The 25,891-nt window shown below is 45.6% G+C and overlaps 2 protein-coding genes across 9 annotated transcripts in view; one reads left to right on the top strand and one right to left on the bottom strand.

Moving 5' to 3' along the window:
- ELF1 (E74 like ETS transcription factor 1) overlaps window positions 1–24,950 on the bottom strand; it is a 155,488-nt gene extending 130,538 nt beyond the window's left edge. The window contains exons 1-2 of one of the 8 annotated variants that reach the window (XM_074988556.1): window positions 24,756–24,808; window positions 5,683–5,773 (exon numbers count right to left, since the gene is read on the bottom strand). The gene's annotated coding sequence lies outside the window, so the exon portion shown is untranslated. Of the gene's footprint in view, window positions 1–601; window positions 649–5,682; window positions 5,774–23,468; window positions 23,503–24,349; window positions 24,471–24,504; window positions 24,701–24,755; window positions 24,809–24,871 lie in introns of those variants that run through there. The other 7 variants (XM_074988583.1, XM_074988577.1, XM_074988600.1 and 4 more) reach the window with 7 other exon arrangements.
- Window positions 24,868–25,891, top strand: part of WBP4 (WW domain binding protein 4) — a 42,418-nt gene continuing 41,394 nt past the window's right edge. Inside the window, exon 1 of the mRNA XM_074988645.1 lies at window positions 24,868–24,989. Coding sequence (XP_074844746.1) covers window positions 24,988–24,989 — 2 coding nt within the window. The 5' untranslated portion in view covers window positions 24,868–24,987. The remainder of the gene's footprint in view (window positions 24,990–25,891) is intronic.

Raw genomic sequence — 25,891 nt, 5'->3', positions numbered from 1 at the left:
GTCTCCATTTTTAAAATATTGGTATTTTATAATGAAAAATGAAGGAAAACAAATCACACAGAAGCATTACAGAACAAATGTATACAATGAATCCACGTCACATATACAGGTGCTAGCATGAAGAAACGTTTCCAACACATCTCACTGAAAATAGAATGGCTGTTATGTCGCGCAGTCCACCCATCTCTCCCAATCACAGTAAACACACATTTGGAACTCTCAAATAACCGGCATTTTAACCATAAGTAAATTTTAGTTATGTTTTCCATAAGTGCAATACAGTGATAGTAAATAGAGTAAATACAGTATGAGTTTACAGTGTACAACATTACTGTTGTTGGTAAATAAAGTACTTTGTATACATTTTTGTTTGTTTCTTAATATCTAATCTTGCTTTTCTTTAGGGTCATGCAGTGCTTTGTATACCATGCCTCTCTGTTATCCAGAATATTTGAGTATCTGGCAACCTCCCAGTCCCAGGGCTGCTGGATATGAAAGAGTTTACTCTAAGTTGCTTTCATTATATACTACACGCAATGCTACAAAAAAGCGTCCAATATGTTTTTGGATGTTGCAAGACACAACAAAAACTAAACATTACCTGCAATCAAAATGAAGGGTCCACAGAAGAATTCTTCACAACTAGATTTGTCAGAAAAAAAATCAAATCAAGAATGCAGCTTATGTTTATAAAAGTTCCTATGCAAGGAATGCTATTATTCATGGGAGAAATATTTGGTACAGACTGAGACAAACATACAGATGTGCACTGAAGTTACTGCATAGCAATGCTAGTATTACTATTAGACCTTTTGGAGGATGAGTGCAAAAGAGGAATGGTTCGTAATGTTCCCTGTCAAATCCTCCCCTAAGGGAGGACAGCAAGACTAGTGCTCAGCTAAAAAAATCTGGATCCAAAAACTGCAAAAAGGGCCTTTTGCAGCTCCATCCTTTTTCATTGAGGCAAACAGGCCAGGGTGTAAATATCTAGCACCTCAGAAATTAGCCCACATTGCAGGATACAGTTACTCATACACTGTAACAGCAATAATTTATATTGACACTTGTTTTAGAGTGTTTGTCTACACTACAAAACTAGGTTGATTTAAATTAAGTCAGCCTGTAGCCACTGCAGTGATCACATGAGGTGGTGGTATTCAAACTACCTTGCTGTCTATAGGTATATCTATTCTTATTGGGAGATCGACCCTGTTAGGGTCAATCTCCCGGGGTTTGATTTTGCGTGCCTAGTGGGGAAGCACAAAATTGAATTCTCAGTCAACCCCTGTACTCCTCATTATTACAAGGAGTAAGGGAGGACAACATGAGAGTTTCTCCCGTTGACCTCCCTCAGTGAGGATATCCAGAAAAGTCAATAATAGATAAATCAATTCCATCTACACAATTGTTGTAGCTGGAACTGCTTACCTAGGATTGACTTTCAGGACTAGTGTAGTCCTGTCCTATGATGTGAGTCCTCATATGAGCACTTAAACCAACTGAAGTGGGGCATTATGGAGCACGGACGTCTGTGCAGGGTTTTCAGCTAGACACCTCTTCCTCCTGGGGCTGACAGCACAAGCTACGAGTCAGGCTTGTGGTGCAATTTCACAGCAGGGTGGCCACAAGCTGTGAAATTGACATTCTTGTCAGGTTTGTGTGGGGGCTATTATTTCAAATTTCCCTCTCCTTTTCAGCTGGAAATCCCTAACCCCAGCTCAGGGAGTGACAGCCAGAGTCAAGGCAAAGTCCAAATGTGAAATAACAGCTGCCATGAAACGGACAAGAATATCAATGTCACAGCAGGTAGGCTCCCTGTATCTCACAGTTCTGGCTATCGGGCGTGGGCTGGGGTGCTCTTTCTGTCAGCCCTGCTGGCACCTCCCAGTGAGAGATGGGGCAGGGTGGAGATGGAGGAGGGCCTCAGTCACAGCAATGCCTCAGCTCAGGATCCTCTTTCACACATGTTCACAGTCCTCACCAGGATTGGACAGTGGAGCTCCACCTGTCAGACCCCCTGGTAAGGCTCCAGCTGGGAGCCCCTTGGCTGACAGCTAACAGGCATTGTAAGTAATACAGTGTCTACAGCCCGACACCGCACTGCCCTCACTAAATCAATTCAAGGGCTATGCCTCTTGAAAAGGTGGACTTATTAGGTTGATGTAGAAAATGACTTATCTTGGTGGGAGGACCACTCTTGTATAGACATAGAATTAGGTTGACTTATGCTGCCTTATATTGGTCTTACTGCAGTACAGGTCAGTCCAGAGAATGACGACTGGCATATATGCATAAGCATAATTCTCATAATTAAAGAAAATCCAGTTCAAAGCATAATTTTTACAATGCTTCAGGCAGTTCTAATAAACATGTTTAAATGCTTCTGAGAGGGCAATGAATTACCACAAAAATCTTCCTGTACTATTCACAACGTAAACACAAGGGAAGGGAGAGAAGTGAGCTTATCACTGGTCTCACAGCTACTTTTGATTACTGACAGTAGGTAGAAGGACACTACAGAGGAATGAGAAAAAAACATTGTGTGGAAACTCGGGATGTAAAATCCCATTTCACTAGCGAACAGGTTAATGGTTAAGTTTAACTGGTTAAGCGATTAAACAGGGAGGAGACACTCCAGCCCAGACAGGTTGAAGCAGCCCCCGTCGACCACAGATGGGGCTACTCCAGCCAGGCTAGAACAATCCTGCTCATGGCACACTGGGCCAGGACAGATCTGGCTGGGATGGAGCACCCCTGCCCACAGCGCCCCCAGGCCAGGCCACCTGCAGGAGAGAATTTCTCCAGCTGAGCTGCAGCATGCCCCATACCACTGTCGATGAGGGCTGTCTGGGCTGGGCCCACTGCAGAAGAACGCTGCTCCAGCTGGGCTGGAGCACCCTATGCCTGCAGCAGTCCCTGGGGGGCTGAAGCAGCTTGATTCCCACAGTGCAATGGGGACTGCTCCAGCCCCTAACGGTTAACCATAACTGGTAAGTCTCATCGTTTAGGGTAAGGCTTACCGGTTAACCATTAACATCCCTAATGGAAACGTAACCTGGTTTATAACAGAGGTAAAACATTCATAATACACATACTGAACCTCCATCAAAACAAACATGCAGTCATGCAGCACTTTAAAAAGACTAATAAAATAATTTATTAGGTGAGGAGCTTTCGTGGGACAGGCCCACTTCTTCAGATCATAGCCATACCACATTGGAAGAAGTGGGTCTGCCCCCTCAAAAGCTCCTCACCTAATAAACTGTGTTAGTCTTTAAAGTGCTACATGACTGCCGTTTTGTTTTGACAGAATACAGAGTAACACAGCTATCTCTATGTCAATACTGAAACCTGATCTGAGAACAGACTATGAACAGTGATCTGTAGAAAGCAAGCTAGGCATACAAAGGGAAAGCTTGCTATTCACATGAAAGGCTTACTTAAACAGCAAAGGAAATACTCAGAATATTTTCAATATAAGGATCAGCTGTTCTCCTTTAAGCTAAAGGTATTATCCATTCAGGGACAGTGAGGCTAATTTCATTTGTGTTCTTTCTGTATTAGTATCCTTATAACAGAGATGGTGGAGAAAAGGTCAGAGTGGGATGAGAGACTACAATGAAGATGGGGGTGGGATAAAAGAGAAAGTAAAGTGTTTAGGGGTTGACGCTAAGGAGAATATAAGCTGGGAAGACAAAATTTTGACCTGTTAGCTGTAGCTCAAGCCTCTCACAGAAAAAAGGGAAAATATTAGTACATGTAAACATGCTGTTTAAAGAGCTCACCCAACCCCTTCTCCTGCCATGCCAGGCAGCTCCTTATCCTGCTAAAGAGCCCACCCCCCATCCATCCTCCAGCCCTCTCAGGCAGCTGTTTAAACAGCAGATCAACATACAGAACAATTTGCCTGTTCTTCGGGTTTTTTGTTTTTTTTTAAAGTCAGGACACTTTTCAGGAAGCTGAAATAAGGGACAGTCCCATTAAAAGTAGGCAAGATGGTCACCCTCTTTCTCTTCCAGGTTTATCGATTCTTGAGGAGTCCTTCACCTTCACAGGTCTTTGTGCTGTGTCAACTGTCCCTCTAGCTAATTGAGAACCAACTCTCTCCATAACATAGATGCGACAAGCTATTGAGGATACGTGAGGCAGAGCCATCTCTACCAGGACACAAAACAAGCAGCTGTGTAGGGCACCATGAAATTTGATGAACCAAACTGCCCCAAATTTCGTGGTGCCCTAAGCAGCTGTGTGCTACATATGACAAGCTGCCAGCTCCAGATGCCAGCCCCATTCCCTGGCTGGTGCCCCCATAGGCTGTGCCACTCACAAGCTAGTTCCCCTTCTGTTGGAATGCAAAACCTCTGCTCATCTCTGACTGGCTGTGCAGCCATCCCCTGCTCCTCCTCCATCCCACAGCTCACTTCAATCACAGCTATTGAGGGGGGGAACCAGGGGGTGGGGGGAGCGGTAGGGAGCAGCGGGGTTTGCAGCTGCTTGGGCTGTGTAGGGCACCAGACTTGTTAAGGACAGCCCTGGGGTGAGGGTGGCACCTCCTCTAAAGAATTTTCTCTCTGCTCCTGACCAGAAGGTCAGTTTTCTTGAAGTTTTATTTTTAACTTTCTTGTTTGCTGTTGAGCACACCAGATATGTAACTAGAAACACATGCCAAGCATAGGTACACACCACCACCATCCATGGTCAAAGAAAACTTCCAAAGACAAGCTTCTTTAGGAAAGAGAAACATTGAGCCAATTCCTTTTCTTGAGATAGTGGCCAGTAAAAACTCTCCCTTTCTGGGGAAGGGGTAAAATGAGAATTGTAAATAAGTATTTTCTACACACACCCCATCCTGCCTTTTTGGGACAGTTAGCAAAACAAACCCAGCTTCTTGTTTTCAGTCATCTGTTCTGTTTCACCAGCTAGAAGATGTCTGTTCTTTTCCAGGCAACAATCACAAATCTCAAACAACCATTCACTATTTCCTTTTATCTAATCCTTAATTGCTGTCTGCAGACTGCTTTCTTTCCCAAGAGATCCCGTTTGGTTTCAGCTGTTAGACCCTGCCTCCTGGCAATGGCCAAAGGGTAGGGCAATTCTGTTCTCTCAACCTCCTTGAAAACTGACATTAGTGTTTACCCCGTCCAGGGACATGTCCTTTAGAGTGCTTTTCCAAAGTTGTCAAGTATCGGAGGGGTAGCCGTGTTAGTCTGGATCTGTAACAGCAACGAAGGGTCCTGTGGCACCTCATAGACTAACAGAAAAGTTTTGAGCATGAGCTTTCGTGAGCACAGACTCACTTCATCAGATGCATGCATCACATGCATCACATCTGTGCTCACGAAAGCTCATGCTCAAAACTTTTCTGTTAGTCTATAAGATGCCACAGAACCCTTTGTTGCTGTTTCCAAAGTTGTGTGTACAGTACGCACATCTTCACTGAATGAAATGAATAGGAGTCATAGCCACAGGTCTGTAAATTGTGTACTAAAATACAATCATCACGGCTAACATTCCACCCAGATTGCTTCACATGAACATACATTCTGAATAACAAAAACAACCCTCCACAGCCAAAGTATGTACAAACTGAACAAATATAGAACACTGCTGCCAATTTTGATAGACACACACACACACACACACACATGCACACACACAATCCAAAGGATGGAGAATACAAACCTTTTTGCATTCAGTGTTTTTTGTTACCCAGAGTGCAAAGCACACAGGAAGTTCTGCAGCCTTAAGAGCACACAGCTGAAGAGCTTGCAACCTAAAAAGATATACTGAAGGTTAAGGCTGAGGGAAACAACATGAAAGTAAGAGACTGAGCATCCACTTTTGATACAGTTCTCACTACTCCCTCACTTAACTCTTTTTTTTTTTTTTTTTTTAATTTGTACTGATGCTAGAGAATGTGAAATGGCCACCTCCTCCTTCCTGGCCCCTATATTTTTCTTCTTAATTCTAGCCAGTCTTCCTCCTTTTCTACCTCTTCCTGCCGTACCATGAAGTCACTTTAATAAGTCTGCCTTTTTCCTAGACTACAATTCTACCACACATAGAATTAGTGAAGGCACTTGGTGCTGAAATCTTTCATTTAACAGAAAAGGCTAACGGTAGTAGTCTCCAGGTAAATAAGATGAAGTTAAATAAGAGCAAGTACAAAATACTCCACTTAGGAAAAAACACTCAATTGCAGACATACAAAATGGAAAACAACTGTCTAGGAAGGAGGAGTGTAGAAAGGGATGGTGGGGAGGTGTCTTGTGGACCACAAGCTAAACATAAGTCAACAATGTAGCACACTTTTTGGGAAAAAAAAAAAAAGCAAATATTCTGAAATATTTAAGTGGGAGTGTTGTAAGCGAGACATGAGAAGTAATTCCTCGGCTGTACTCCACACTGATTAGGCCTCAGTTGGATTATTGTGTCCAGTTCTGGGCACCACATTTCAAGAAAGATGTGGAAAAATTGAAGAGGGTCCAGAAAAGAGTGACAAAAATTATTAAAGTTCTAGAAAACATGACCTATGAGGGAAGACTGAAAAAAATGGGTTTGTTTAGTTTGGAACAAAGAAGACTGAGAGGGGACATGAAAACAGATTTCAAGTACAGTAAACACTTGAGATATGCACCTGCGTGTGTCTCGGGTTAATGCAACTGCAGGTCCCGCTCCTGTCAAGGGCAACAGCTGCAAGTCAGGCTGCCATCCCTGACGGTAGCAGGGAAACTGCTCCTGTCAGGGACAGCAGCCTGACTCTTGCCACGCCTGACAGGAGCAGTTTCCTGTTCCTGTCAGGGGTGGCAGCCATGAGTGAGGCTACCTCTCCTGTCAGGGATGGCAGCCTGACTTGCTGCTGGTGCCCCAGACAGGAGCTGTTTCTTGTGAGGGAGGGCAGCCGCGAATCAGACTCCCGCCCCCAACAGGAGCAGTTTCGTGGTCTCTGGCATAGCGGGGAGCTGGGAACCAGGCGGCAGCCTAGCTCCTGGCTCCTCTCCACCTGCAGAGCTAGGAAACTGAACAGGGTGGTAGCCCTGGTTAGTTTCCTGGCCCCAAGAAGCAAAGGAGAGCTGGAGATACGCTGTCCCTTGTTCCCAGCTACCCTCCACTGGCTGGAGCCAGGAAACTAAACAAGGCTGCTGCTCTGCTAGTCTTCCCTCCCCGCAAGTCAAGGGGAGCCAGGACCCAGGCTGCTGCCTGATTCCCCGCTCCCCACCATTTGTGGGATCCAGGAAATTAACCAGCTGGTCAGTTTCTCGGGTCCCACAAGCAGCAGGGAGAGGGAACCAGGCTGCACTTCCCCCCCCCCCCCCCCCCCCCCCCGCCCCCAGCTCCTTGCCACTCTGGGAGCCAGGAAACTGACCAGTCCTACTGGGCTGGTTAATTTCCCAGCTCCTGCAAGCCTAGGAGAGCCAGGAACCAGGATGCAGCCTGGTTCCTGTCTCCCCTCGACTTGCACGAAAATTCAAGTTATGTAGGGGTTGCAGAAACACAACCCCTGTGTAACTCGAGGGTTTACTGTACCCAAAAGGCTGTTAACAAGAGGAAGGGGATAAATTATTCTCCATAACCTCTAATGATAGAACAAGTAGGAACAGGCTTAAATTGCAGCAAGGGAGGTTTATATCAGACATTAGGAAAAACTTCTTAATTTCCAGGTTAGCAAAGCACTGGAATCAATTGCCTAGGGAGGTCCAGCCATTAGCGCAGGGACTGCACTTGATGACCTCTTAGGTTCCTTATAGATCAGGGGTGTGGAACCGCCCCATCCCACCCTCCTGGCACTATCTGGCTGTTAATTTGTCTAGATCTGGCTTTCAAAGCTAAAGGCTCCCCTCCCCAGCATCTGGCCCACTACAGGGTGAGGGTCTGGATCCCTGAGCTTGATCAGCCAGATTCAAGCAAGCTGGGGCCAGACCAGGCCCAAGGGCTCTGCTTGGCAGGTACAGGACGTAGCTGTGGGCTCCACTGCTTCCCCTCCCCTTCCCCTGGCTGGCTGAACCACAATACAGTGCTGCTGGGGGATGCGTTTGATTAACCAACAGCTTTTGTTCCCCATGCATGCCAGATAAGAAAGCCTGCAACGTAATATCTCTTATTGGACCACAATCTGTTGTTGAAGTGACACAGATCACTTCTTCAGGTCTCTATTGAATAACTATCCATCTTTAGCAATCTATAGTCAGCAGACTGTTGTACTGTTTGATAAACTGAATTATATGCCCTTATTGAAAGGAAAAAATATGCATGATTCAAATTTATCATGTGAATGAAGTTCAACTTCAGTAGTACCAAATTACATTCAAAGCTTTCAGCGACATGCTCCTTTAACTTCTTGCAAATAGACATTTATTCTAGTACCTATCATTGCTCTTGAAATTATATGTTTTCTTATGACTAAGAATTTATGTGGCGGAGAAAAGAAAATGGAAGTTTAAAGTGATTTGTGCTGGTGTTTTGTTCTGCCAAACACTACTTTCCTACATCTAGATCTTAAATAAACTTTAATATTTTCAAATGAAACCTTATTTTGTCAGGCAACAGGATAGAACTATGATACCCTGAGGGAGAACGTGCGAATGTTAACTTCAGAGGATTAGAGAACTCAGAAAAACAGAATGAAGTACCCCTCTGAGCACGACTGAGTCACTGACATTAAAAACTACAAAATACTTTTGGTACATTCAGGTGTGTGAACATATTCCATTAAACATTAATTATACAGTCCAACACAGTAGTTCTCAAACTTTTGAACTCATGACCCCTTTCACACAGCAAGCCTATCAGTGCCACCCTCCTTTATATATAAAAAACGCGATTTTAATTTTAATTTATAACACTATTATAAACGCTGGAGGCAAAATGAGGTTTGGGAATGGAGGTGGACAGCTTACAACCCCACCACGTAATAACTCTGAGACCCTCAAGGGGTCACAACCCCACACAGAGAACCCCTGGTCTAACACCAGTGTAGGTGGCTCTTTTCTTTTTTTTCCCAAAAAAACTCTATTCTAACCCTCTGTGTACATTAACAAATAATACAGAAGTCTGTACTGGGAAGGAAAATCATGTTTAATTAGTAACCAGTTAAATATTAAGTTTAACCAGTTAACCGATTAAATGGGAGGGGGGCTGGAAGGGGCCTCCAGCCCTGAAAGGGCTGAAGAGGCCTCCCCTGCTGTGGACAGGAGCTGCACCAGTCCGGCTGGAAAGCCCCTGCCCACGGTGTGCCCAGAGTGTGCTACAGATGAGGGTTGCTCTGGCTGGGCGGGGAGCAGCCCCTGCCTGTGACAGGATAGGGTGCTGCACCATCCCCACCAATTAACTGTAACCAGTAAGCCTCATCTGTTAAAGGTGAGGCTTACCAATTAAGCTGTTAACCATTAACATCTATAGTTTGTATAGCACCTAGAAAAGCAAGATTCTGGCCTATGACTACTGCTCATAGGTGCTACAGTAATTCCACTAATAATAAGGGACTATATAAGAATGACAGAATAGAGAAACTCCAAACCTGGGGTCTGAACTACTACCACAGGTGAAATGAGAACATGGGTCAGATTTGTCATATATTTTCAATAATTTACTCAACGTAATGTACACCACAGAGGACAAACTATCACTGAAAAGAGTACTGCATATCAGTAGCAAGGAAAATCCAAGAGCAAGGAAGTCTGGTCATTCTAAAACTTTTCTTATTTCCTTATCCACAAATATATCTTAGCAAGTCTAAAGAAAACCAAGTGCCTATCAAAGACAGAAGAATGCATTTAAGATTTTCTTCATCTCATGTGAGATCTGTTCATAACAGAAGCACTTAAAAGCCACTTCACAATTAGTGAAAATATACTAGTGATGTATATGACTAGTTGATCATGGGCCAACAAGAGTTGACAAAAAAAGTTTTAATAGTAAGTCAAGAGGATCTGCAAGATGAGTAAAGAGACAGCTACTTTTTTCTGTAAATGGTGTTGAGATGTGTTGCTTATGTCCAGTCAAAGCAGGTGTGTGTGCTCGCTCCATGCACGAGCACAGGAACATTTCCCCTTAGCAGTATCCATAAGGGGCACTGGCTCAGGCACCTCTGGACCCCTTCCCTTCACCCTTAGTGTTTCCTTGCCAAAAAATTCCAACAAGGGGGCAGAAGGGCAGGATGTTGAATGGAGATGAGAAACTCATTTAGAAAAACACCAGTTATAGAAACAGGCAACTGTCTTTCCTTCGAGTGCTTAGTCATGTCCATTCAACATAGGTGACTGCAAGCAGTATCTCCAGTGGCAGGAGGAGTTTAAGGACATGCTAAATGCATTACAGCTCTCTTCTCAGGCTTGTTGCATAAGGACATAGTGAAAGTGTGCACCCAGAACCACGCCACAACCTCGCAAATCTCCTGGATAGGAACGCTGGCAAGGAAGGCTGCACAGGAGGTCTGTGCTCTGGTTGAACGTGCCCTGACGTGTGGGGATATCTAGGGCACCCACCGTTAGCACATCCAAATGCAGGAGATTATCCAACTGGCAAACCTCTGCAGATAGCGGGAGCCTCTTCGTTCCCCCAGAGTATTCAACAAAGAGCTGAGGTGACTTATGAGCCGTGTCTACACGTGCACGCTATTTTGAAGTAGCAGCGCCAACTTCGAAATAGCGCCCGTCACGGCTACACGTGTTGGGCGCTATTTCGAAGTTGAAATCGACATTAGGCAGCGAGACGTCGAAGTCGCTAACCCCATGAGGGGATGGGAATAGCGCCCTACTGCGACGTTCAACGTCGAAGTAGGGAACGTGTAGACGATCCGCGTCCCGCAACATCGAAATAGCGGGGTCCTCCATGGCGGCCATCAGCTGGGGGGTTGAGAGATGCTCTCTCTCCAGCCCTTGTGGGGCTTATGGTCACCGTGTGCAGCAGGCTGTAGGCCAGGACTTCTGGCTGCTGCTGCTGCAGCTGGGGATCCATGCTGCATGCACAGGGTCTGCAACCAGTTGTTGGCTCTGTGTATCTTGCGCTGTTTAGTGAAAGTGTGTCTGGGAGGGGCCCTTTAAGGGAGCGACTTGCTGTTGAGTCCGCCCTGTGACCCTGTCTGCAGCTGTGCCTGGCACCCTTATTTCGATGTGTGCTACTTTGGCGTGTAGACGTTCCCTCGCAGGGCCTATTTCGATGTGGTGCTGCGCAACGTCAATGTTGAACATCGACGTTGCCAGCCCTGGAGGACATGTAGACGTTATTCATCGAAATAGCCTATTTTGATGTGGCGACATCGAAATAGGCTACTTCGATGTAGGGTTCACGTGTAGACGTAGCCATGGAAAGGCTTTGTTCTGTCACTGTAAAAAGTGAGGGCCCCGGGACAGTCCCAAGCAGGCAAGTCATCTCTCCTCACTGGTCACATGAGCTTTGGGGAGAAGACTTGGAGGGAAATGTCTTAACCCATGTGGAAGGCTAAGACCACATCGGGCAGGAAGGCAGAGTGTGGTCACAGCTGGACCTTGTCTTTGAAGATGGTGTAAAGGAGCTCTTAAGTCAACACATGCAGCTAAGAGACTCTCCTAGCCAACGTAATCACCACCAGGAAGTTACCTTCCAAGACATGTACAAAAGGGATCATGTAACTATGGACTTGAACAGCTGCCTAGTAAGTCTGGAGGGGACCAGATTAAGATCCTCTTGGGGGACAGATGGCCATACACATGGGAAAAGCCTCTCAAGAAACTGCCAGTCATGTCATGCGGAAATATGAACTGGCCTTGTATTGGTGGATGGAAAGCAGAGATTGCTGCCAGGTTCTCTCTGATGGACATATGTTCCAGGTCCCCCCCCTTCAAATGGAGAAGATAATCAAGGATGATCTGAATTGAAGCCTCTGCTCGGGAGTGCTCTCTGTGTGGCCCATATCGAGAACCTAGTCCATTCAGCCATATACATTTGCCTGGCTTACATGTAGCTTCCCAAGAGAACCTGCTGAATCGCCAGGGAGCATGTTCCTCCATGTTTTGCCAGATCTGGGCGAAGCAAGTAGTTATGGTGCAGAGAGCTCAGGAATGGCAGAGAGGCAAGGAAACAGCAAAGGCTCGTTAGAGTGGCAATGTCCAAATGGTAGGGCAAATTCTTTGGTGAACGTTATTGGGCCGCAGGCTCTGTGGCCATCCTTGTGTGGTGGTGAGGCCTCAGACATCCCTCTCCAGAGGGAGTCAGGTCTCTGTGAAGATAAGGGTGGTTACATGGTAGGCTGCCCTTTATAATGCAGTCCCGTGATTATGTGTGAGAGCAGCATTGGCACATCAACATGTCCTAGCTGCTATCAAGGCCTCCAGCATCAACAGCACCCAGAGTTGTTAGGTACCACTCTGGGAAGGAACAGGAAAGTGAGATGGAGGGCATTGCTCTGGAGGGCCCTTAGAGGTCCAGCTGGGCCACAACATTAGAGTCAGTGGTGGCAAGTGTGACAGGATTAAGGAAATACCCCTAGCCTCACTTGCATCAACAGGGGGCAGGGAGAAACCGCTTAACTGTTGCATTTTGAGCTCCCTTAAAAGAATATCACCCATAGCCAAAAATAATCAGTTCCTACCATCTAGTGCCTAAACAAAACAACTTTGGAATGCCACCTTGAACCATAGGTTTTGCTGCCCTGAACCATGTCTGTTTTCCTACAAAAACCTCTACCCACACCTAAGTAATGAGTTCTGGTGTCTGGATCCATATTCTGCATCGGTTCCATTGGAACTTCATTGTCTCCTGACTATTGTGCCAGGAGCTCTGCTCTGCCTTGCTCCAACACTCTTGACGCCCCAGTGATCATCACCAGCTGGGAACCCTGATAAAGTCAAGCTTCATAGAGTGGTGAGGTCTATTTCTAGATATAGCCTCTTGACCCTGCCTTATGTGATCAGTTAGCTAGGTCTAACTTTTGTAGCTAGAGATAAGTTAAATTAATACTGTAACTTTTATTTGTTTGGCTCCCCTTGTATGGGTATTACCTGGAAATAAATTACTTTTACGGTTAAGCTGGTTGCTTCTCTCTCCCCACTCCCACCAGGGATGTTGTTTTTGCCTTCCCCATTCACTCTGCAACAACAATCCTTGTAGTTAACATAAAGATCTCTGTATCAGCCAAGAATCTTGTGGAATTTGCTCCTCAAGTGGCCACTCGCAGAACGGTTGTGTCTTGCAAGTGGGGATAAGGATGTGCTGAACCTGGGGGTGTCTGAGGGTGGCTGCTTAAAGTGCTGTTTAAACCCTTACTGAATCCGAGGGCACCTGAGGGTCAGGGGCATACAAAGGGTCAGCCTGTGAGTGCTGATTAACCGGTCCTCCTGATGTCCTCTGTCAGCGGGTGTGAGTGTAGTTTTGGGCGGGCAGAACGCAGCCCCAGGGAACCTAGGTTCTGCAGAATAGCTCCACTGGGAGGGAATTAGCAGATGCAAGAAGTACAGCTCCTCATGAGAACACAGGTAGTACACTGATAAAATTATCAAGCCCTCCCCAACACTCCTTCCCCGCCAAAGACAAACCCTAGTAAATGAAAAAGCACTCTTGTAGAACTTTAAAGACTAACAAAATGATTTATTAGGGCTTTCGTGGGACAGACCCACTTCTTCAGACTTGGAATGAGCATACCCCAAAGTAATGGGCAAACCTGGTAACAGACTTTATTAGAATATGATATTCTGTATTATCCTATGTCCAATTTCTAGTATTGCTGTATCTCCTGCTAGGTGACAGTGGTATTCATCATTGTGTATTCTACATAACTGCAGGGCATCAGGGAATAAAATAAACACCCTTTCCTCTTCCAGAACCTAAAGAAGCCTGCTTAAAATACATGAGGCAGACTCCTCCAATTCCTCTCCAAACATTCTCTTGATTAGCATCTGGAAATCTAAATTTTCCTTACCTCTTTTATACAGCATTTGTTACAAAATGGAACTGGATCCCATTCAATACTCGTATCTTCTCTGCAGGAGATCTTTCATGATCCACAATGAAGTGTAAAATTCTACAACCTTCTGTGCCAGCAATTCTGTTTTTTGAGGCAGAAAATCAGGCTTTCCTGACATCCTTGTGACAAGCCCCCTATCATATCACAGGCATGCTTATTGGCGCAAGCTACTGAAGCTATCAAGGCAACAGCTTCTCCAGGAGCAGCAACAGATGTTGAAACAGAAGCTGCTGCTGCAGATACCATGTGAACAACTTTCTTCTAGTGTGACAGTGTGGTCAGTTTCCAGCTTGAATATACTGTGCATAAACAGATCACTAAACAAGGTCAAGAAAAACTTCAGCCATTGCAGCTCTAGTAAAGCCATTGAAAGGGAAAAAAAAAACAGATCTGCTGGAAAAAGCAGCTTGCTAAAGTTCATTTAAATGATGGTGCATGGCCATGTACTTCAAGTGTTCTAATTGTTTAATGCAGTGTTTCCCAAATGGAGTTCTGGGGAACTCTGGGCTTCCTCAAAGTGAAAATAAGGCTTCTGTGAGAAAATTCATTTGTGGCTATCTACCCTGCCGCTACTGAAACAGCAGAACTAAATTTAACTGGTTTAACACCTGGCAGGGCAGTGGGAGGGATTCGGCTGTTAAACCAACTGAATTTACTTCCACTATTCAGCACCGGTAGGGCAGGGAGCTACAGAGAGCCTCTCACTTGCCCCATTACCCAAGCAGCCACACCTCTGCCAGAGGAACACCTCCATGCCAGCTTTCTTTCCGCTGGGCACATGTGGCCACCCAGCATAGGGTCCCCAGCCAGTGCCACAGATGAGTTAGTCCCAGGGGCCAGTTTGGAGCTAAGGCAGGTTAGCCTGGGCTTGGGTTTAAGGCTGAGCAGGGTTAATCGTGTGGATGAGGAGGTGGGTTTGCAGGATGTGGGGGTAAAGCTTTGGGATAAGGGGGCAGATTTGGGGGCTAAGGAGGATAAAGCCTGGAGATAGGGGAGGGGTTTGGGAGCTAAGGGGGGCAAGAGCCTGGAAATGGGGTGCCACAAAATTCTTTCGCATTTAAAAGGGTGCCAGGGCCAAATAAAATTGGGAAACATTGGCTTAATGCGAGAACGTAGGGATGGAACAGAAAGGAGTGGGAAAGAGAGGCTCTATGTGCCTTTATAAAACAAAACCTACAACAGAAGCTTTCAAGAACTTCATAGTGTTTAAACTCCACATGTGGATTTAACCAGCATACTATGCACTGGATGAAATAAAGTTGCCACATTTCTAATATAAATAAATGAACAATAACAAAATCATTCCAGTTCAACTACCAGGCTGAATTACATTTTCAATTATGGTAATGACTTTATATATTCTGTGGTTCTAGTTAAAAATTGACCCTGATGTTAACAGGAAACCTGCATGAAGTAGAAGAGGGAAGGAGACAAAAATAATAAAATTCTCAATCAAAAACTTTAATTCATTAGGCAAATTATGATCACATTCACCGTAAGCAGAGAAAAAGATTATGCAGACTTCTAGTATTATTGCCATTTCTGCCTTTTGTTTATTTGGCCTTCTATGTGTATAATTCCCCTATTAACACACAAAATTTGTCCTATTATATGCTCAAATTAGGCATGCATCGTGTGCCTGGGTTATCTTAAAATCTGGCTCTTGAAGTTTAGCTCTTAAAATGTCATCATTAGCCTTCAGATATATTTTGTTAAGATGAATGGAGGTTATTTTACACATCTATTAGCTGCTGTCTCAGGCTAAAGCTGCATTACATTAACTAACCATCATAAGGGCTAGACATTTTTGGTTTAATGATCTGATTCTAATATAAAGCCTTGGCAACATTAAGGCAGAATATGTATGGAATATATGTGTCAGATATGCCAGTCTGTTGATACAAAAGCATCTGAGATTACTATGATGTCTTTGTGGGGGTGGTCCAAGTTTAACAAAGATGTGATATATATTGCTTTTTACTTGCTGTTGAAGGGATGTAATGTGGTCACTTGGCCTTAGTGGGTGGAGGGCCTAGAGTAAGCCACCCTTGATTAGGAAGAAGCCACCTCTGGACTGGATCAAGTGGTCTAACTTAAGAAGTAGCAGGAAGTGGCAGGAGACATGATTTGCTGGGTCTGATAAAGCTGTGCAAAAGATTCTTCTGCACCACAGCCTCAGGCCTTGTCCCTGTCAGGAACAAGGAAGTAGGCGGTCATGCCTAGTGGTTACAGCCCCAGGTGATGAAGATTGAGGAAGCAAATTCTTGTCTGTAGCCAGAGTCCAGAGCCAAGAGTCACACACCAAGGTCTATGGTTAAGGAACAGGCCCAAAGATTAGGCTGAAGTCAATAGGTAGGGATCAGAACTGATGGTCAAACTGAAGCCAATAGCCAAGAACAGGAGGACAGGGTAAAAAGTTAGGAACTGGGCACATAGAAAAGCAGTAAATATAAGGCAGGTTCTGTTTCAGAAGCAGCCAGGGCCATCCTGAGGGGGAGGCAAGGTCCCAGGCAACCTCTCCCCCAGGGCCCCAGTCACAGGACCCAGGTTAACACCCCCGCACTGCAGGCCCCACTCCTCTCCTGCTCCATCTCCACCCTGACCCCCTTCCCAACTAGCCTGGCCAGGAAGTACCCGGCCAGAGTGTGGGGAGCCAAAGCAGCATAAGCTAGGGGACAGCTCCCCTCCTAGCACTCACCAGGCAGCGTGAGCAGCAGCTTGATGTATTCCGCCATCCCCTCCCAGCCCCCTGTGCTCCACTTCGCCAAAGGCAGCTGGGTCAGCCTCCCAGCAGCCCATGGAGAAGCAGGGCTCAGAGACCTGGGAGGGCACAGTGGAGCAGAGCAGACTGCGGCTCTCACTGCCTGGTGAGTGTGGGGTGAGAAGGTGGGGCATGAGTAAGTGACCCCCTACTGCCGCCGCAGGTGCCCATGCCATCCACACCCTGCCCTAGGTACTTCTCTCCTCTCCCATCCACAGGGCAAGCTGGGGTGGCCACCATAGGGCCCCCAAAAGTGCAGGGCTTGGGGCAGCCACCCCACCTTATACTACGGACAGGACAGCTCTAGCAGCAGCTCAGGGACTTGCCCTTCTCACACAGCTATCTTCCTAGTAATCCCTCCAGACTTCAACAGTAAGTCAGGGCCAACCAAAGGTCATGAGAAGGGCTGCCAGTCCTCTCTCCTGTGGGCAGCGTGTCCCACAATCACTGGCTTCCCAGGCTCTATGGTGTGTGGACTGTGGCTGTTGTGGTAGCATGGAAGCGCTGCTATGTATATCCTTACAGACGAAGTCGGAGTCACACAAATGCTCACACTCTATGCCTGTGGTGGTATATAGGATATACGGAGCTACATGTTGCACTGAAAGACAGAGTGCGCCCACACTGCAGTGTGCAGCTACAGAAGTTAGTAAAACAAAATGGCAGCCATGAAGCAACTGGGAAAGGCTGCAGAAGCTCCCTAGCAGGAAAAGGCTTAAGTACACTGCTAAAAATTGCAAAAGAGAGACACTGCTTGGGCATGTAGAATGCTGTGTATGGTAACTTAGGATTGTAGTGTCTCTCTTCTCAACTTACTAAGCAGGGTGCCATGGTCTGCATTGGTATGGTACCTATGCTACCTGCAAGGACTGTCACTCTCGTGTGGGTCTTTATAGTCACAATAGATGCTGTAAATGAAGTCCTCAATTGAAACTTTAAAGGGCGCAATCCATAGTCTATGCAGACTGAAGGATGCCTACTACTATGCTACCTGGGTGTGTAGTGTCTGTACTCCACATGACCCCATACATGTAGAGCTATTGATAGGAGTGTAAGAGAGCCTTGAACAGAGAAATTGTTAGCAGTGCACTGCAGAGTCACTCCTGCCCATGAAGGGAAGCATGGGAGACAGCTGATCCCACTATACGGGGAAACTGAAAACTGTACAGGGTGTGGGAATGTGGTATACTAGTTGCAGGCAATGTGAAATGGAAAGCAAGAGACTTTTCCATTAATCTTATTTCTGTGCTTTTCAGGTTTTAAATTAGTGAGGTGTGCCCTGATGCAACTTTAACAGTCACAAAATGAAATCCCTACATTTGTTTTTAAGGGGTTTACAAGATGTCTGCGCATTGTGTAATTTGTTATAAAAAGAAAACGTCAAAAGCAAGATCTGTCAGATGCAACCATAACATCCCTCCACATGGGTCAACAACAGAATACAAACACTCAACCTTGAGACCTGTAGACCAGATCTTGATTACTTAAACTACAGGAGTATTTGCTAGTCTATATTTAGTTCACTCACTAGATGAGACTTATACATTGATTACACAGTTGCATATTAGATCGCAGTCACATACAAGAGACTATTTGTGTCAGATTTTGGGAGAAGAGTGTTGTTTAGTGGTCAGAGATCATCTGATCAATGGTTCTCAACCTTTCCAGACTTCACCCTTTCCCACAGTCTGATTTGTCTTGCATACACCAAGTTTCACTTCACTAAAAACTTCAGGCTTCGGTTTCAGCTGAATGCAGCAGGGTGTGTAGCCTTTCTGTCTTGATTCCCAGCAAGTATGACATTAGCACAAGTGACTGCATTAAAATGAATTTACCCACAGTTTGAGAACCACTGATGTTGTATATAGAACAGTATTAACAAATCATTGTCTGCATGACATTTTAGTTCTGGACAGGCAACAAGTGGCACTGCAGGCTGGAGGCAGTTCACCAGGGTTAGAGCCTGGCATGCTGCTGGATGCCTTATTTACCTGAGCATCTGCAGGTGCAACTGCTTCCTGCAGTTCCCTCTGACTGGGAGTGGCAAACTGCAGCCAACAGGAGATACAAACAGCTGTACCTGCAGAGAGTCTGGCAAATAAAGTGTCTAGTGGCACACCAGGGACTAACCCTTGCAACCTGCATCTGATCCGCTGGCCACTTTTTGACCACCACTGTTTTAGTTTGTGCTGTTTTTGTGACAGGGAAGATCACAGGAAACCCCTGGGATTGTTCACCAATGCGCTGCTCATGCCGGCAACACCTGCCTTCTTGCTCTCTGGAGCGCCTCTCCACCCTGCCCTGCTGGGCCAGGTTCTCTGGTCTGCAGCAGACAAGGCACAGAGTTGGGGTTACTGCCCCCCTGCAGAGCCTGTTTTTAACAATCCCTTTTCTACAGCTATATGTACTAAAAATTAACTTAATAAAATAACACTGTTTTTGAAAAATATCTAAATAAAGCATGTATATTTTCTTTTTATTTAAAAAAAACCCTTAATTGACTTAAGCACCCAACCAACAGTGGGTAAATTGATTAGTACTTAATAAAAGCACTTTTATTTATAATCAAGCCCAGGGTAAATAATTGTGCATACCTCTCTTTCACTGAAAAAGTGGATGGACCTTACAAGCTTCCTCTGTGCAAAACATTTAAACAGAGTAAGATGGATTTATTTGGGGTTTTGGTCCCATTTGAGGGTTGGTTTCCTGGGTGCTGAGCCTTTATAGTTGAGTCCTCCTGGAGCTGAACTTGTTCAGTCTCTGTGTTGCTCTGCAGAGGAGCAGTAATCCCCAAGTCTGTGATTTGGCTGTGAGGAAATCGGAAGATCTGGCCCAGCAGGACAAGGTGGTGGGGAAGGTGGGCATCAGCATGACACAATCAGCACACCAGGGGACAACCCCAAGGTAGCTTCTATGATTCAACTCTTCACAAAGACCTATCTTATTTATCATCTAGTTTGACTTTTCTAGTGCTCTCTCTATGAGGGGTGAGGTGGTGGTGGTGGAGGGATGGGAGTAGAATGAGAAGGTAACTGGTAACCTCACAGTCCACTGAATCATAGAACACTAGGGCTGGAAGGGACCTCGAGAGGCCATCCAGTCCAGCCCCCAGCTCCAATGGCAGGACCAAGTACTGTCTAAACCATCCCTGATAGACATCTATCTAACCTGTTCTTAAATATCTCCAGCAATGGAGATTCCACAACCTCCCTTGGCAATTTATTCCAGTGTTTGACCACCCTGACAGTTAGGAACTTTTTCCTGATGTCCAACCTAAACCTCCCTTGCTGCATTTTAAGCCCGCTGCCTCTTGTTCTATCCTCAGAGGCCAAGAAGAACAAGTTTTCTCCCTCCTCCTTATGACACCCTTTTAGATACCTGAAAACTGCTATCATGTCTCCCCTCAATCATCTCTTTTCCAAACTGAACAGGCCCAGTTCTTCCAGCCTTTCTTCATAGGTTACATTGTCTAGACCTTTAAATCATTCTTGTTGCTCTTTTCTTGACCCTCTCTAATTTCTCCACATCTTTATTGAACTTATTTAAGAAAACTAGTATTCAAAGTGTGAACCAAGAACTCCAAAAATAAAGCAGTTAACTGGAGGAATGGTGTCAGATAACAGAGACAAGAGCTTAGTGCATATTCTTACTATTTATAGTACAATAGGCACAAAAGAATAAAATTAAGGATGGAGTGTCCTTCCTCAATTTAATTTTATTATATTTTATTTTATTTTTTGCTCACTTACAGTGTAAAAATAGACTTGTGCTATGGTAAAAAAGTGAAGAAAATATGGAACTATGAACACGATTTCATAAATATCTATGACTCAATTATAGCTCCCAAGTCAAATGAAATATTAACTTTTAATATGGAAGCATTCTCAAGGAGACTACAAGTTTTAGTGCCTAGTGCTTTTATTTGATCTCAGCAGACAGCTAAAAGTCTGATCCAGGTTACGAAATTTAGGTACTGCCCATTGCTGCTAGTAAGCTGCCAATACCATCCATTCTCAGCCAGCCTGATTTACCTATCTGACACAAAATAAAAAAATCTGAATGAAGATTTTTAGAAACAGCTGCTTAAAGGTAGGCTCCTATGTACATATTTAGAATTCTAAATTAGCAGCCAGACTTTCAGAAGGGCATAGCACCCAACATCTCCCTCTGACATCTGACACCTTTTGGGTACTGAGAACTTTTGAAAAATCTGTTAATTTCGGAAGCCTATCAACTTTTTTTAAAAGTCATGATACAAATGTAAATATATATGCCAGAGATGATCTGACGGATTTATGAACCAGCTCTGTCAACTTTTGTGGTACTTCGTCCATGCTGACTCTTTGGCACAATTATTTTAGGCACACATTTCACTGCAAAGTTAGTACTTTTTTAGGCATATTCTCCCCCTATGTGCCACAACAATATATTTTTTGTACAGTTTACAAGGTTGAAAGGTGTGGGTTTCTAAAGCTCACAACTTTGGAAAGCAATTTGCTGCAGATCCTCTATAAAGTAGTCCTTAGTACACAAGATCAGGAAAGGGATCTTGGAGTTATACTGGATAGTTCTCTGAAGACATCCACGCAGTGTGCAGCGGCAGTTAGTAAGGCAAATAGGATGTTAGGAATTATTAAAAAAGGGATAGATAATAAGACAAAAGATATCATACTTCCCCTATATAAAACTATGGTACGCCCACATCTTGAGTACTGCGTGCAGATGTGGTCTCCTCACCTCAAAAAAGATATATTGGCACTAGAAAAGGTTCAGAAAAGGGTGACTAAGATGATTAGGGGTTTGGAACAGGTCCCATATGGGGAGAGGCTAGAGAGACTGGGACTTTTCAGTTTGGAAAAGAGGCGATTGAGGGGCGATATGATAGAGGTATATAAAATCATGAATGGTGTGGAGAAAGTGAATATAGAAAAATTATTTACCTTTCCCATAATACAACAACTAGGGGACACCAAATGAAATTGATGGGTAGTAGGTTCAAAACTAATAAAAGGAAATTTTTCTTCACACAGCGCACAGTCAACCTGTGGAACTCCTTGCCGGAAGAGGCTGTGAAGGCCAGGACTCTATTAGGGTTTAAAAAAGAGCTCGATAAATTTTTGCAGGTTAGGTCCATAAATGGCTATTAGCCAGGGGTAAAGTATGGTGCCCTGGCCTTCAGTACAAGGGCAGGAGATGAATCACTTGATCATTGTCTTCTGCTCTCCTTCTCTGGGGCACCTGACATTGGTCACTGTCGGCAGACGGGATACTGGGCTGGATGGACCTTTGGTCTGACCCAGTATGGCCATTCTTATGTTCTTAGTAAGTGTTAAGGCATTTTGAGACAGGTTAGGAACCTCAGTTAAAAATTAGTTCTGGATTGGCTTTTTCTGTGTGTTAAAAAAAAAAATCTTTAAATTGACTGGTAAACCATATTAAATCACTATTAGATCTTACTCCACTATTAGTCTACTTTAATGTTTCAATGTAAATAGAAAGGAGTTTTTATATAGTATTCATATTTGTCCACTAAGTGGCAGTCATGCTTCATTGGGCCTGAAACTTATATGTATATATATGTGTATGTGTGTATATTATATTATATATAATACATACACACACACACACATATAAATTAAGTCTTAAGAATATTTTGCCTGTTACAAATCTGAGAACAAAAACAAAACAAACAAACAAAAACAACACAGCAATTAAAAGGAACAGTAACACCATCCCACCGGGCTTCTGTACGTAAATCACTTAGCTTGCTCCCAGCTTTAATATCTTCACATTGACTTCTAGTTTGTGCTGTGATAGATTTTAACATGTTACTGGCACTCAACACTGTGCAGGAAGTTGATAGCTCTGTTGGACTTTGCTTCATTTCACTAGATCCATAAAGATTTAGCCAAGTTTCTTTAATAATAGTTTATAACAATACTGTAACTGCTGCTTCAAAGAGTTTATGGAGGAATCTAATTTGAGATCTCTACAGCTAAATGTATAATAAAAAAAAAAACCATGAAGACCAAATATTTTGCTTACCAAAGAAATACTTTGACGTTAATCTTTTGCCTAACTCTCTTTCAAGAAAATACTAAATTAAAACTTAACAGCTAGCAATATTTCTTTGTGAATATAAGTTTAAAAAAATTATTTTTAAAAAATGTATAATCAAACCTGTATGCTTTGTCTACTAAATTCTCAGTCATCTTAGTGGATTAATTTTACATCTTATTTTAACAATTACGACCAGAGAAGAGTATGTAGACCAAGTTTTAGTCCAATGCACATTTGATAACTTTTTGTGAACTACACAAAAATATTGGGGTTTATTATGGAAATGCTGACAGATGCATAACTACTGCAGTTAGCCACAACATTCTGACCACATAGCCTCCTTCAGAAATTACTTTCTTTTTTTAAGGCTTCTCTTTAGGAAGCCTAAAGGTAAAAAAAACATTTATTGCTATCTGTTTTTTATTTTTGTTGTGAACTTAAGAAGACTCTTCTGTTCCATTTACCGCCCACTTTGTTTTACTTTTGTAACAAACAAAATGCTTCTGTACCTAATGACTCATTGCAGACTTTTCAGTGGACTTCCTCCTCTTCCCACAGTGACTATAGTAAAAGGCTGTTACTTGGGATTACTTTCCTTGCGCAAATACATTGATTATGTAAAAAGAAAGAATATGTATCTATCTATATATAGAGGGGGACACAATATCGGAGCCACAAAGTGGGTAGTGTTTAGAACTTTAAACTCACTTAGAGCTACTTGTCCAATACACAAATAAAGATGACCATCTGCTCCACGTTTAAAAGGATTCCCAGCCAACTCATTCCTAAGAGTCACAGTTATTAAGTGATAAACATCATCAGGTCCCGATGCAGAAAAAGCCAATCTGGGGGTGACATGTATATCTATTCAGAAAGAGGCAACAACAGGCAGCTGCTGCAGTGAACACACAGTGTTAGGCAAACGAGTTGTCCACATGGATCTTGTACTTCCCTGAGCCCAGCCTAAAGCTCTTCATTACAGGAGAAGAACAAAAGTTGCTGAGCGCACTGGTGCCCAAGCCTGTAGCTCTGTACCGCTACACACACCGCAGGTACAGCAGCCACCTGAAACTCCCCCAGTCACTCTTGAGTGCACCCATGCCAGTCCATAAAGCCTACCCCCGGACCAGAACAGCTGCCAGGAGGGTGATGAGTTCTACTAGGAGGGAACATGCGGGAGAGGATCTGGTGGGGGGTGTGGGAAGGATGGGGTAGGCCCTGGGTCTGCTCATGGGGGCAGCTCAGATCCCGAGGGAGGAAAGGGCGGAGTGTGGGGTCTGGTGAGGTGAGGCACGGCACAGGAAAGGAGCTTTGGTGAGCCCGGGCGTGGGCAGAGCCAGGGGCGCTGTGGAAAAGGGGGCAGGGGAGGGGAACGTGGGCGAGCACAAGCCGAGCGAGCTGGGTGTGGTGACAGGGAGCGTAGGGTCGGGGTGACGGGAGGCTGGTGAAAAGGGGAGCCCCGGCCAAAGGGCAGCGCTGGGGACTGGGCGGCGGTACGCCGAGCTGTGCGGAAAGGGGTAACGCGGGGCGGAGGGCGGCGCGGAGAGTTGCCGCGTGGGAAGCCGGAGCTGTAACAGCTACCAACTCACGAGGCTCAAACTCCACGGAAAGTTGGCGGAGGCGACGGGGGAAGCGGGTCGCTGCGCCGCGGCCGGGCTGCGGACGCCTCACGCAGAACCGGGACTAGCCGCCGCCAGCCGCTCCCGTCCATGTCCCTGGTGTCATTCGCCCCACCCCACCTTACCCCCGCGCCACGCCGCGGGCCGAGCCCGGGAAAGGGGCGCCCAGAGCCGTAGAGGGACTCGAACCAGTGAAGTCACGGCGCGGCGAAATCTCCCCCGCCCCCCAGCCGGGGAGTCCCAGGGGGGGCAGCGCCCCCGCTGAAGTTCAGATGAGGCTGCCGCGTGCTTCCCCCCTCCCCTCAGGTGCGCGGCGAGCGTCGGCGCGAGGCGCAGGGGCGTCAGGAGCAGCCTGTAGCGCGTGCGGGTCACTCACCGAGCCGCCGTGGCTCCCTTGCTCAGCGGCTCCCCGCGGAGCGCCGATGACTGACTCTCTCGCGGGGGGGGGGGGGAGAGCGAGGAGCGCGGCTTGAGCCTGCTCGGCGTCCGTACCTCCAAAGCCTGTGACGGGCCAGACAGTGCCTCAGCTGCGCGCAGCTGCTCCGGGCGTTCGGAAGGGCCCGGCGCGCGGGGCGGGCGGCGGCGGCGGCACCTGGAGCAGAGCGGCGATGTGAGTGTCTGTGTGGGGTCATCCACCCTCGCTCCCTCCATGTGCCCCAGTGGGGAGCGGGGAGGAGCAGGGCGCCTCTCCCTACCCTTGTGCAATCACCTGTTCCCTTCCCCGCACGCCCCCAGCCAACTCCCCCCAGTACAAGGGGTTGCCCGCCCCGCACACTCTCTGGGGAGGGGGTCTCCGGAAGGCCATGTCCCCCTTTGCGGAGCTCCTAGTTCCTCACAGGGTTATCCCGACTCCCCCTGGGTCAACAGTGCATCCCCCTCCATAGCCCTCGGCAGGGGAGGGCGCTGTTTAAAACCGTCAGCCCTTCAAAACAACCCCTCGCTTGTGCTATAACACCCCCACGTAAAAAAAAACCAAACAGCCGTCGTGTAGCACTTCAGAGACTAACAAAACGCTGTAAACCTCCCCCACCGCCCCTAGGTGATTAACTGCTAGGGTTTGACAAACCTGATTCACGTGTCCGCCACTTGATGCTAGTTGTTTTGTGTCGGTGACGCTCGCCTTAGCCAGTGGGGAGCCACTTGGGTAGATTTACTTTCAGTTTCTTGTGAACTCTGCTTTCCTGTGCTGCAAAGTGCTGCAATGTCGGGGTGGTAAACACCGTAGAGGCGTGTTTACATTCTATCACCCAGATCAGGACTTCTTGAGTGCCTGTGGCTCTAGGTACAGTTAGTGTTGGGGAAAAATCGATTATGTAGATTTAAACGAGTGGAAACAGCAATATTAAATTTTAAGTCTTTTTTTTTCTTGCAACAGTTACATTTTGGCCTTAATTGACTGAGTAAAGTAGTGAGGGTGAGTCAGGGGAATAAGATTTATTCTGATCTCTCTTTAGTCTCCTTTGTTTATGTTTCTGTAACTTGCATTTCTTAAATATACTTAAATACAATGCT

This window comes from Carettochelys insculpta, chromosome 1, assembly GCF_033958435.1.
Source record: "Carettochelys insculpta isolate YL-2023 chromosome 1, ASM3395843v1, whole genome shotgun sequence".
NCBI lineage: Eukaryota > Metazoa > Chordata > Testudines > Carettochelyidae > Carettochelys > Carettochelys insculpta.
Note: the sequence above shows the minus strand (reverse complement) of the source record. Positions and strands in the feature narration are given on the sequence as shown.